General features: G+C 38.7%; 1 protein-coding gene across 1 annotated transcript in view; it reads left to right on the top strand.

The window, feature by feature from the left end:
- Nucleotides 1-12,135, top strand: part of LOC107092503 (calpain-9-like) — a 26,563-nt gene continuing 14,428 nt past the window's right edge. Inside the window, exons 1-9 of the mRNA XM_015387013.1 lie at nucleotides 1-277; nucleotides 3,903-3,972; nucleotides 5,511-5,629; nucleotides 6,546-6,679; nucleotides 6,995-7,166; nucleotides 7,983-8,054; nucleotides 8,236-8,327; nucleotides 10,912-10,986; nucleotides 11,165-11,325. Of these exons, the coding sequence (XP_015242499.1) occupies nucleotides 26-277; nucleotides 3,903-3,972; nucleotides 5,511-5,629; nucleotides 6,546-6,679; nucleotides 6,995-7,166; nucleotides 7,983-8,054; nucleotides 8,236-8,327; nucleotides 10,912-10,986; nucleotides 11,165-11,325 (1,147 nt within the window). The 5' untranslated portion in view covers nucleotides 1-25. The remainder of the gene's footprint in view (nucleotides 278-3,902; nucleotides 3,973-5,510; nucleotides 5,630-6,545; nucleotides 6,680-6,994; nucleotides 7,167-7,982; nucleotides 8,055-8,235; nucleotides 8,328-10,911; nucleotides 10,987-11,164; nucleotides 11,326-12,135) is intronic.

Below are 12,135 nucleotides of genomic sequence, written 5' to 3'. Positions count from 1 at the left end.
CAGGTAAACACAGCCCGGCTTCAAGATGATCAAGTCCCTCAGCGTGTCCTCTGAAAACTCGCTGCCTCCGCCGGACAGCGATGACTTGGACTCGGTGTGTTCCGATGAGCTGATGGGCTCCCAGTCCCGCCACTGGCTGGCGGACCTGATGGCCTCAGACATGCCCTCAGACAGCGGGGAACTGGGCTCCGTGGGCCGGGACGGTCTCTACGTGGACTACACCTTCCCCGTGGGAGACCTGGAGATGAAGTCTGGAGTCAGGTGGAAGCGACCGAAGGTAAAACATCAAAATGAGGGAAAATAATCAGTCCACTGGTTCCCAAAGTTAGTGTCCCTGATCATCAGTGCGGGCTCTTCAAATCCACAACAGAAATTAAGCAATAAAGACTTTATTATAAGGAAGAGATGAAACAATTGCCTAAAATTACAAAAAAACAAACAAAAACATTTTGGTTGAAGCTGTAATATTATTAGATTTAATTAATTAAATATGTAGAAATGTTTGTGGGCTGCGCAGTGGGTAGCACTGCTGCCTTGCAGCATTAAGGTTCTGGGTTTGATTCCCGGCCCGGGGTCTTTCTGCGTTTGCATGTTCTCCCTGAGCATGCGTGTGTTCTCTCCAGGTACTCCAGCTTCCTCCCACAGTCCAGAAACATGACTGTTAGGTGAATTGGCTTCTCTAAATTCTCCTTAGGTGTGAGTGTGTGTGTGTGAATGATTTTTTGTCTCTGTGTTGCCCTGCGATGGACTGGCGACCTGTCCAGGGTGGACCCCGCCTCTCGCCCGTTGACCGACCCCACTTAGGATAAGCATGTTTGAAAATGGATGGATGGATGAAATGTTTGTAGAATCAAGCAGTAGATTGGGTTATGATATTGGCATCATTTTATATGTCAGAAGTGTGAGAAGTTTGGGAACTTTTGTCAGCTGAACCTGAACCTGAAGCTCAACCTGAAGCTGGGGCTCCTGAGAGCATGGGCGGTGTTAGACAGGGGCCAACAGGGGCCAGTGCCCCTGTAGCCCTGGTAATCTGTTATACCTAATTTCAGCATGCAAGGGTTAAATCAAACCGGCCCTAACACTTACTCTCCAGGCGAAGTTCCTACCTGTGACAGTAAATAACTCAAAGAGCTCAAGAAGTAATACAATGTTGATTACCTAATTGATGCTGCAGTATATATAAAGGCCTTCCATGCCATGCATATCGTTGTGACGGTTTTCTATTTCTTCAAACTGTAAAATCCTTGCAACAAACTAAATTATAATGAAACTAAAATGCTTTCTTTAAGCCAAACTACAATGTTCCTCTTATATTTGGCGAATCTATGTTCAAATATTTTGCAAAAATATGTTGCGTTGCATGATGGGGTTTTACATCTAAAGGCTAACGTTTCCCATCTTACATGCAATGTTGCCAGGTTGGGATTTTTCCCAATCTGGCATTTTAGGATGGCCGTCTATGGGTAAAAAATGTTTTTCTTTAGATTTATGGCCTAAGAGATCAATAGACTTTAGTATAAGTGGGCCGGTGTAGATGGAAAAATGCCAGGGCCCAAAATCGTTCCCAGTCTGAGCCTGCTGTAGATCATGTCCTGGCCCCTGTTATGACCCCTGTGCTGAAGACATAATACTCAAAGAAATTCTAATGATGATATGCGCTGGAGCAGACAATGTTACTCACAGGTCCTTTGGATCTATTTCAGGATTTTTGTTTACAAATTCTGTTTTACTTATTATTTAATAACAATAAGGTGATAGCTTCAGTGGTATTAAGATAACATCACAGTTTTCATCTGCTAAATGTTTTTTATTTTTCAAAAAAAATTAAAATAAATACTCAAATTTTACAGGTGAATTTAATAGTTTCTCTTGAGTTCTAATTCAGATTTGATATAAAAACAGTAATTTTGACTTACCGGTAAATTAAATAAAAAATATGTAAAATCCTAAATTATGAATGTATATTCACTTAATAAGACATAGAATTTTAATCAAGGCTAATTGAATAGACATTTCACTTCATGCAGCTATCTTAAAATATTTAAATCCCTTGCCCTGTTTTTTATTTCATGTTTTTCTTTGCTCCCATGAAAACATGCTGGCCCCCTCCTGGCCCCCTGGTACATTTGGTCTAGAGCCGCCACTGCCTGAGAGCAACTACTGGAGCTGAAAACCTAGTCTAATGCCAAACATGCCCAGACTGGCTTTGTAACTCAACTTTTAGCCACATGTCCCAACTTCAAAGCAGTGAATGTTATCCCAGGTTCAATGGGAACAGGAGGTTGGCCTATTTTAGGGTCATAAAAGCCTGAGAACAGAAACAGGAGCAGATATGAAAAATGAGCTGATAAGTTAAACCCAGTACATCTTCGGATTTTATTGGTTACCCTGCTGTCTTCTTTGTACAAACCTTCTTTTGCTTTTTCGACATAAAGGTTTTACTCTTTAGAGTTTCAGAGGGTTGGAGCACCAAAACAAGCATATCTCCATTCAGACCTATTGATCTTCTAAACGCTACATAAGAACGTTGATTCTGGGTCCAGGGAAAAATTCCAGTATTTATTGGGTCGTATATTTACAACCATGATGACGCTGACACACCCAGGGAGATCTCAAGTATTTCCTTACACACTCATACAACGGCCCACAGCATCACACTTCCTCCACTGTACAGATTCAAGGCTATATATTCCAACTATTTCTCCCTTGTGTCACACCAGACCAACCAGGGGTGTTTGTTCTCGAACGTCTCCATCTTAGTATCACCTGACCAAAGCTCAACGGTCCTGGAGTTTATTTGACTTTATATCTTTGTAATAAGAGAAAAGTAAAACTCTTTTTTTCTTTCCCCCGAACAAACACATTTTGATAACACATTTTGCTTAAAGATGTAAAAAAAATAAAAGAACAAAAGAAAGCACCATAACATGGCGTCTGTGAAGTCTCATGAAAATGATCTAAAGGAAATGTGAAGAAGTCTTTCATGAGCCACCGTTCTCCAAACAATGAATGTTTGAGGTGAAGGCCGCAGGATGAGCAAACCGGTCTGGTGAACATTGTGAAGAACATCCTGCTGTGTGTCTCCCTGCTCTGGCACGCCTACCGTCCATCCGTTCAGTTGGATGACTTCCAGGCGTTAATTGGTTTCTTTTATAACGGACACCGGTATGCAGGGCGCTCATTGTTTGGTTATCGTGTTGCTCTGTCTGAACATTTTTTTCTTTGCACTGCAACTTTGCAACAAGAAGGTGCTTTAAGTTTAAATCCTGGAGGTTTTCTGGCATGGAGTTTCCATTATGGCTCCTCCCACTTCCTCTGACACGTGTTAGTTTACTGTGTTATTCTACATCCCCTTTAGGTGTGAATATAGGTGGTTTGTCTGTTCCACCAACAAAACACTGACTCGTTCAGGGAAGAACAGAAAATGCTGTTTGATTTAAAGCAGCGATATTACCACACCTTCATTCTGGTTATTTAGTCCTGTCATGTACATCAAGAACATGAACTTTACTCTAATTTCTGTGCAAAAGTCCAGAATCGTCCCTTGTTTCCTGGTCTAGACCTTTAAAAGGGACACTAACTTTGTTTTTAATAAATTTGTGTTTTGTCAACACAGGTCTATTAAATAAACACTCTGAATATATGTATTTTTATGACTAAATAATAATAATTTAAACATGAGGCTGCAGTACAGCTTCTTCGGAATTACTGAGCCATCTGCTAAGGTAGGATCTTTTGATTGAAGCAAGATTATTTTGCAACACCACAGAATTGTTTTAAGTCCAAATGCAAAGCATGTTTTGTAACATGAAAGAAAAAAATGAAGGAAATTGTTTCCGACAAGCTCCAAAGGTCAATTTACTGATAATTTTCGTTCCCTTTTTTTCATCTGACTGCTCCAGGAACTCTGTATGTCACCACAGTTCATAGTGGATGGAGCTTCAAGACTTGATATCTGCCAGGGAAAACTGAGTAAGTAAACTTCTGGCTGCAACTCTCACATCATACAGGCCTGGAGTTAAGACATGACCTGCTGATTTAATGTCCAGGTTTTGGTATAAAGGTATGTTTCATAGTGGTTATTATTGCAATACTTTATCAAGGTTAATTCCAATGGTTGAATGAGCTCCTCTCCAGATCAAATTCTGCATAGACCCAGTGATCCATGGATGCTTCATTCTGAACCATTCAGATAATAACATCAGACACCTCTGGTCTAGATGTTGATTTGAGGTGAAGTTGTAGATTTAGGACTTTTTTGCCTCCACCATTTGGAGGCAGTTGGTAAACTTTTCTTAGATTTGAAAGCCACTTTTTGTCATTCTGTCAAAATTAAAAAACGTCTCCTCTGACTCATGAGGTTTCCTTTAGAACAGACGAGTCTTGTCCGTACGTGGGCAGCTGCATATTTGATCTGAGCATTAAGGTGCTCATTTAGGGGAAAGAACACTCGCCCAGTGTTGTGCATTTTCAAAATAAATCATGTTTCTACATGCATGCTCGGTATGAGGGATTGCAGCAAAAACACGATGCAAGCTTCTGTCAACTATTGCTTCAGGCTCGTTTTGCAACTCATTAACTCACTGCTGGTTTCCTGGCAGAAACATTTTGCCAATCTGATTCTATTGGACTGGCTCAGTGAACATGACATGTAATAAAATGAAATGAATCGAATTACACCCCTACTTTATAATCATTATACCCCATTTGGCAAGAAAAGGCTCAAATATTTGACACTACATGCCGGTTCTCAGTCATCCAGGTCATAGTCATTCCAAAAAAAGAAAATGAACAACAATCCACTGGACTTTGAAGAGGTTTTGCTTCCCATCCAGGAAGCTTTTTCAATTCAAAAATGTGATTTAACGCTACAATTTTACCCACAATGGTTGTGTGTAAACGTCCAGAGCTATAAGTGCTAGAGCGTGAGTTATGATTAAGCAAAGGCTTTAACTGTGCTCAGAAATCGTCTTTAATACTTTGAAATACAAAAGAAGAATTATAATGAGTGACAACCCAGACAGACCAGTTTTCAACATACTGTTAAGCGTTACATTTGCTTAAAGAGAAAACAGGATTTTTACAATGAATGTTGCCTTAAATGTGAACACCAACTCTTTCAATCTGCCAGGGCAGGAAAGTATTTTATTTTGAAATGAAATATGAGCTAAACTGGTTAATGTTTATATTTAGATTGTGGAGTGTCAAAATAAAATCAATAGCAACTTTCTAAATAAGTAATTATTTATTTTTAGGTGTTATGAGACTAACAACTATCACAGTTTGCAGGTTGCACTTCATACTCTTGTCTTAGACTGAAACTGTGTTACCAGATTCATTTTTATTAGGAACATGAATAACGACAGTTATTTAGCCAAAGATGCTTGATACTTCACTCCTCATACTTGCATCGAACAGGTTGAAGTTAATTAAATAAGAACTATGCTCATTAAATATAAAGATTATTTTTTTTTATGTCAGCCTCTGATGTCTTGGCCTGTCCTCTGCAGGTGACTGCTGGGTGCTCTCCGCTATAGCATCTGTGGCTATACACCCCAACCTGCTCAAGAAGGTTGTGCCTCTCACTCAGAGCTTCGAGAAGGACTACAATGGCAGCTTCACCTTCAGAGTATGTATTTATACTATAAGTACATTTATACGATCCAATCATGGGGTGTTTGCGTCTCAATGTGTCTAGTAGAAATCTTGATGACATAGTTTTTGATTTGTTTTAAATATTTCTACTTTCACCCTGCAATATTATGGTGTCAGTCATTTTAATTGTAGTTTAATATGGATATTTTTTATGGGGTCCAGTAAATGCATCCTACAAAACAATAAGGCCGTTCCTGGAGGAATTATTTGCATAAATGTAAAACAAATGCAAAATGCAGTGGAAGGCATTTAAATGGCAAATATAATTTGCAGATAATTTTATTCTAATTTATTTTATGCTTCCAGTGTTTATTAAGGCTTAGAGAGGAAAACTTAGGATCCTTTGAAGGTGCATTATGCCAAGCTCATGCTGCTGTGGGGACGGTGCAAGTAACCTAAATCATCAGTTTTTACAATTAACATTAAGCATGGTACAGTAAGGTTATGATTTCGTGTGAAAGAAGTTTGGCCGACCCCTATGTTACGCCTCTGAGATTTACAAGCCAAAGAGGAAAAGATGGGGACACAAAAAATTTTGGGGTAGCAGACCGTAACTAAACGGCATAATTTTAGGGTTTGAATCTACTATTGTGGTAAACCTGCCTGTAGAAATCATAAAGACTCATCATAAAGAGGTTTATTGTGTGATTTTTATATATGTCGCTTAGCTACAGTTTAGCTAAACATTAGGCCTGCACATCAGACTTTTTATGGACCTATTCTGTGTTAAATCTCTTCCTTTAACTTTATAAACAAATGTCACTGTATTTATTACATATTTAGAGCTGTTTTAAAATGGTAGACCTTTGGTAAAGAGTATAAAATAAACAACTCTGCTACAGCGTTGGACTTGTTTCTAATGTTTCTGTGGCACAAACATCTCTGTGTAGTTCTGGCAGTATGGGGAGTGGGAGGAGGTGCGGGTCGATGACTTGCTGCCAACGCTAGGCAACAAGCTGGTCTACCTCAGCTCCCCTGAAAGAAACGAGTTTTGGAGCTCTCTGCTGGAGAAAGCCTATGCCAAGTGAGTCCTTTTTGAAATGTGGGCAGAGAGTTTATGGAAAATTTCTAATTTTTGTTTTTAATTTTCTGGGTTTTGGTTTCAGATGTTTTACAACAATAGTAGATAATTGTAAAAAACATGAATTATAAGATTACAGAAAGGATATATATAAAAAAGACTTTCCTTATCCTCTTCCAAAATATTTGTGTAATTTTTAAAGGAGAAAAAAACACAATAGAAATCAATTCTTCACCTATCAGACACATTAAAAAAGAAGCTTACCGTTGATCTAAGGTAGTTTGAGGTATTTTTTTCTGACTTTGTTTTCTTTGTCAGACTGAAAGGAGGCTACAGAGCTCTGGAAATGGGTTACCCTCATGAAGCCATGGTGGACATGACGGGAGGAGTGACTGAGGTTTTTAACCTCCCCTTGGTGTCCGTAAACCTGCCAGAACTCCTGAGAAACCTGCTGGCCAAAGGGGCGCTAATCAACTGTGCCAACGGAAAGGTAAGCAGGTGGAGGGTTTTTATCTGTGGTTACTGGTTTGATACATTGATCTGCAGACTGGAATCCCCAACATCATCCTGAAGACCCATTTGTGCCCAGGCTTCAAACTCTTGAGATGCTGTTCTCCACATTTTGTGTGAAAAGTGCACCAGTCCCTCCTGCAGGGACACACCCACATCACGATGCTGCCACCGCCTCACTTCACATTTACGGTTTTTATGTTGTCAAGGTTGCTGATCTATCCAAAATCGGAACGTTTTTCTCCCTGAATAGTTTTGTAAACAGGGATCCAATGTTTAATGTTTGTTTTGGAGCTATGGCTTCTTCCTCTCTGAGCGGCCTTTCAGCCCACACTGGTACAGAAATAGTTTTACTGTACATATTAAGTCACTCTAACCAGATTCCTATTTAGCTTCGAAACAAGTTGATCTTTGTGAAACAGAAATGGTCTTCCTGATATATTGCATGATTTATGTTTTTCTATGATGTCACACAAAGAAGCACTTTGCTTGTGGTGTTGTATTAAAGTACATCCATAGATGTGCCTCCATTTGCCGCAAATGTTACAAATCAGAAACTGCCATATTTAATGGTGCTTTCCTGAACTGTTTAAATTCAAATCATCTTAGTGGATGTAGATTTGAGAGTAAAAAATAAAAGAATAGTTTTCTGTCTCCTATTGTTTTTGTGTTTAGTAAATGGAAATGCATTTCTATCTAAATTTACTTCATTTTTTATACAGAATACGTAGAAATATGTTGAACTGTAATGTTTCCTCCTCCTTTCTGATCACGGTTGATGTTGTCTTCCCCTCAGGGTCCTCTGGAACAGAAGAACCAGCTGGGAATCTTGTTCAAACATGCTTACTCAATGACCGCAGTCGAGAGGGTAATTTTCTTGGAACAAAAAAAGGAGGGATTATCTGAAATTAAGATGTCAAAACTAGTCTTGTGTGAAGAAACTGCATTTCTTGAATAATCTGCAGTGACCTTTTCAGCTTTAAGTTGAAAATAAAAACGTTCTCTGCTAACATACAAACAGACCCAAACATCTTCTCTTACCCCTGCAGGTCAAAACAAGCAATGGGTTTGTAGATTTGGTGCGAATCCTGAATCCATGGGGCAACACGGAGTGGACGGGACCATGGAGTGACATTAACAGGTCAGTGCAACAACAAGTAGAATGGTTTTGTTAAAACAAGATGCTCCGTCAAAATTCACTTCACTTCACTTGATACTGAATTAATCTTCCACATCATCGATCCTATAATCTGAACATTAAAAACTATCATTTGTTTTTCCTTGATCAGGAAGTCGGTTGATTACCTTCCTTTGAGACGGAAAAATCATAGTTGGAACTTTTCGCCAACAATATTTTATTGATTCTTCTTTTTTAAGTTAAATAAAAAAATTTTTTAAAAATCACATAAAGGTTTGTGATGTAATTATTGTTTTAAAATGTACAACCTTCATCAATGCACCTCTGGCACACTTTCTTAACTTTATTATTTAAAGTTGTTACAGCGTTTGTTTTGTAAACACAATTTAAATAAAACAAACTGGATTCAGATTGGAAAGATTGAATTTGAAAGTGGAAAAAAAGTGCTGGAAATCCTCAGCTGGATGCAAATTGATGTTTATTTTAGCTTAAATAAGGGACAATAACTAAAAATACTAAAGAATAAATAAAGAAAAAGGTAAAACTGACTTTTATATATAAGATCTGTCAAGTAATCAATGTAAGAATCTCATCAGAAAAAATACAAATAATAATATTAATAGTAGTAATAGTAATAATAACACAGATTCTATGTTTAGCTATAGGAAAAATAAATATTTTTTTATATTCCCGTCATTTATGAAATAAATTTTTCACAGAGATTCCCCTTTTCTATTGACCCTGACCCACAAAATGCTACCAGAGTCGACTCATCTAACCATACATTCATTTCTATAAAATCAATTAAAGGAGTCATAAACTGGTATATTACTTATACAATTTCCTAATTTAAACTTTAAATTCCTGTTTAATCAAATGCAAGAGGAAATATAAAAAACATCTTATTCGGACCACTTTTAATAAACTTTTTTCCTTAAAGCTACAGTGTGTAATAATTACAGGGATATACAGTCAGAAATGTAATATATTATACATAAGTATGTTATTTATCATCATCTACGAGCTCAGCCTCTTAACCTTAATATTTGCGTTGCCTTAGAATTCGTTATTTATAATTACATAGGAGCGGGTCTCGCAGCCATGGAGGCAGACATCTTTGCGCTACGGCAGCGCAGAGCCAACAAACTAGCGATTGCGAGATCGCCCATTACGCTCGAAAGTACCTACGGCAAGTTGAGAGAGATGAACTGAGACGGTACTGAACAATAGATGGCAGTATTATGCCTGAGAATACTATCTGTAAAATTATCTATGTAAACAAACCTCATCACTTGAGAAGGTAGGTGATGCAGACGTCGTGGAAGACATTTTGTCCCGTAACGCTCGCCGTACTGTTGGGGGGGAGAAGCGGTGGGGGGGAGATGTTCATGTTGCTGCGGTCTGCAGTCTGGACGTTAGATGTTGCTAAAAATTACACACTGTAACTTTAAGAGAACATTGTGGATGTAGCAACATTGGTAGCCAGCCGTGGTTTGTTTTGTGGTTTCTTACACAATAGGTCAATGATTACACAAGCAGCAGCATTTACAGTAACCGCTGCCTGCAGGTGAGTCTGTCAATGTTAGAATCGCCTCTTTTGATAAAATGAAGACGGGCGTGGTGATAGCAATGTGGGCTAATGGTAGAACCTATCCAGGATTACTGTCAATATCACAAAAAAAAAAACCAAGCCACTTTCACACTGCAGATTTTCTGACAGGTTTTATTTGAAGCCTGAAACTAACACATGTTTTAACCTGATAAAGTCAGACTTTCTGGGCGATGACTCATTTAACTATTTGCATATTATTTTAAAGAACATCAGTGACCAAAACAACTCAAAACTGTTTAGTCCATTTCTAAGTAAAGATTTTTTTATCGTTAAGAAGTTTAACAAGAATAATTGTTTTATTCTGTCAAGATTTCCTTCATATATCTTAATAATTTATTTCGTTATATAAATGCTTCTCATAAAAATAACTTTGGTGCTCATAAACATCTATTTTCTGGCTTGGTGTGTTAATGTCACAAGAGGAAGGCATAACAGAAACAAACTAACTTATTATTTTGCTACGATTTATCAACTTTAGAAAAATCTATTCTTTTCTAAATTTCCATGATGAAGGACTGAAGGCCAGATTTTTGTGGAACAGACAGGATTTAATAAGATAAACAGACAGCATTGATTAAAGGACTTCTGAAAACCAGCATTAAGGGACAAAACTGATCACTGCTTCAACAAACAATGCAAAACATTTTATCCACGAAAGCTGGATTTATAAAGCGGCCAAAGCGCCACGCAGTGGAAGGAAATACAACAACGTATCATTATAATAAAAAGTATAAGAGGAAAAAGATTCACTGATGAGAAAGAAGTTGTAAATGTAACTTCTCAGAGATTTTATTTTTATTTTCTCAGGTCCCTGACACCGTTCTGTTTTCTCTTTAACAAGAACTGCAGATTATATTTTGAGAAAGAAAAAGAGAATAACATGAGTTTATTTTCTAGGCTCATTTCTTCTGATATTTCTCTTAAGAAGCCGGATTTTCCATATTCTGAGTGTTTCTGTGTGCCGTCTTGTTCCAGCGGAGAATGGAGGACGGTGAGCCCAGAGGAGCAGAGCCGCCTGAACAGAGTCAGACGGGAGGACGGGGAGTTCTGGTGAGTTTTACCAACGCCTTCATGGTCTCACTTCACTAACATGAGGCACAATGTGGCTTTTTACCCTAATTTTCCTCACAGAGGAGCTCCATAAACGCACTGAAGCTCCTTCAAATCTGTCTGAATGCTTGTTAGACCTCTAAAAGCAATTCACTCTGATGGTTTCTGCCTCTGCTAGGATGTCCGTGTTCGACTTCCAGCTGAACTTTGATATGGTGGAGGTGTGTCACCTGACGCAGGCTCTGGGCGAGCCCGACGCTGGCGTGAAGCCGTGGAACTGCGTCATGCATCACGGCGATTGGGTACCAAACATCTCAGCAGGAGGATCTCGTAACAGCAGTAAGAGTATTAATATATATTTTTAATCTGAGGAAGAAACACATTTTAGTCACAAACCTCTAAGGACTTATCGTGACAAAGAGAGTTGTTGTGAACTGTGAACCAGAAAGAAGGTTTCTTTTTTTTAATATATATATATATATATATATATATATATATATATATATATATATTAGGGCTGCAACAACGAATCGATAAAATCGAATTTCATCATCGCTTAGTTGTGTCGTGCGATTAATGCGTCATCCGCCGCCGCCGTCATCACATCTACTTCACTGAAACGGGGGAAGAAAAAAAAAATACGGCAGAGCGAGTAAGCGCCGCAGGTGCAGTTTTGCTAACTCAGCGACTTTCCAGACCCCTCCAGCGACTATTTTTCAAAAAAGCGACTAGCGCCAAATCTGGCGACTTTTTCAGTGTCACTGGCGGCTTTTGGAGACTCTTACGTGAAAGCATGTATCGTTCCTACTCTGCCGTGGGGCGCCTACCCCATCCCAACCCCGTTCTCCCGCAGTAGTCCCTCTCAGCGCTTCAGTCAGAGCCGCAGTAAGTTTACCCCTCAGCGTCCAGACTGCAAATGTAGCGCGCATGCGCGGGGATTGACGGCGCAAATTGATCACAATAATTAAAATAGCCTGCGCTTTGTACAGTGAAAAAAGTCGTAACATGCAACTTTTGTCAAAACAAATTAACATGGCACGGAACCACCATGTTTGTTTGGTTTTAAATTGGGAAAACGTAACGTTAGTTTCTCAGGTAGCTCATCTGATGCTTTCCTTACCGTGTTAGTACGTTACAGACGGTGATAAT

Source organism: Cyprinodon variegatus, unplaced genomic scaffold (assembly GCF_000732505.1).
Source record: "Cyprinodon variegatus isolate N-32 unplaced genomic scaffold, C_variegatus-1.0 Scaffold383, whole genome shotgun sequence".
Taxonomy (NCBI): domain Eukaryota; kingdom Metazoa; phylum Chordata; class Actinopteri; order Cyprinodontiformes; family Cyprinodontidae; genus Cyprinodon; species Cyprinodon variegatus.
Note: the sequence above shows the minus strand (reverse complement) of the source record. Positions and strands in the feature narration are given on the sequence as shown.